This window comes from Trypanosoma rangeli (assembly GCF_003719475.1).
Source record: "Trypanosoma rangeli strain AM80 chromosome Unknown Tra_15.4_contig_00371, whole genome shotgun sequence".
Classification (NCBI taxonomy): Eukaryota; Euglenozoa; class Kinetoplastea; order Trypanosomatida; family Trypanosomatidae; genus Trypanosoma; species Trypanosoma rangeli.
The window spans coordinates 1-666 of record NW_021706114.1 but is presented as its reverse complement, the minus strand read 5'-3'; the positions used below and the strand labels follow the sequence as shown (position 1 = coordinate 666).

Here is a 666-nt window from a genome sequence, read left to right as displayed (position 1 = left end):
TTCCCTCGTAACTCTGTTCTGTTTTTCTTGCCAGCCTCATGGCGCCGCTGCCGACTTATCCCACATTTTGTTGTTATCTTCCACTCGTTGCCGCACATGCGATGAAAAGCAAAGCGACCACTGCAACACACGAAAACAAAGAAGTTACTTCTTTTTTTTTTCCACTAAACAACCGCGACAAACTACACTCTGCCAATGTTCCGCGCCACGTTCACTGCCCTGAAGACGCTGCAGCCGCTTGGCTCGCGTGTTTTGGTGAGACGCACACTGGCGGCGAAGCAAACGAAGGCTGGCGTGCTCATCCCCGAGCAGGTGGCCGGCAAGGTGAACGAGGGCACTGTGGTTGCCGTCGCCGCCGCAACGAAGGACTGGACTCCCACAGTGAAGGTGAACGACACGGTGCTGCTTCCCGAGTTTGGTGGCAGCAGTGTGAAGGTGGAGGGTGAGGAGTTCTTCCTCTACAACGAGGACTCCCTGCTCGGTGTGCTGCAGGGATAAGCTGCACTGTGCGTGACTTCTCCACAGAGGCCAAGGAGCTATGCGATGAAAGTTTTATTATTACTATTATTTGTGGTACCTAATTAATGGGTTAATTGCCAGCTGGGTGAGGGGGTATGCGTGTGCGTGTGTGGTGACATTGTTTGCGTGCGAACTGTACATGTCTCT

General features: G+C 53.2%; 1 protein-coding gene across 1 annotated transcript; it reads left to right on the top strand.

Moving 5' to 3' along the window:
- Positions 1-195: 195 nt before the first annotated feature.
- On the top strand, positions 196-498 carry TraAM80_08063 (10 kDa heat shock protein; the record flags this gene model as incomplete). The annotated part of the gene is made up of 1 exon (XM_029384824.1): positions 196-498. The coding sequence occupies one exon, from the start codon at positions 196-198 to the stop codon at positions 496-498; it is 303 nt and encodes a 100-aa protein (XP_029235332.1).
- Between the last annotated feature and the right edge of the window lie 168 nt (positions 499-666).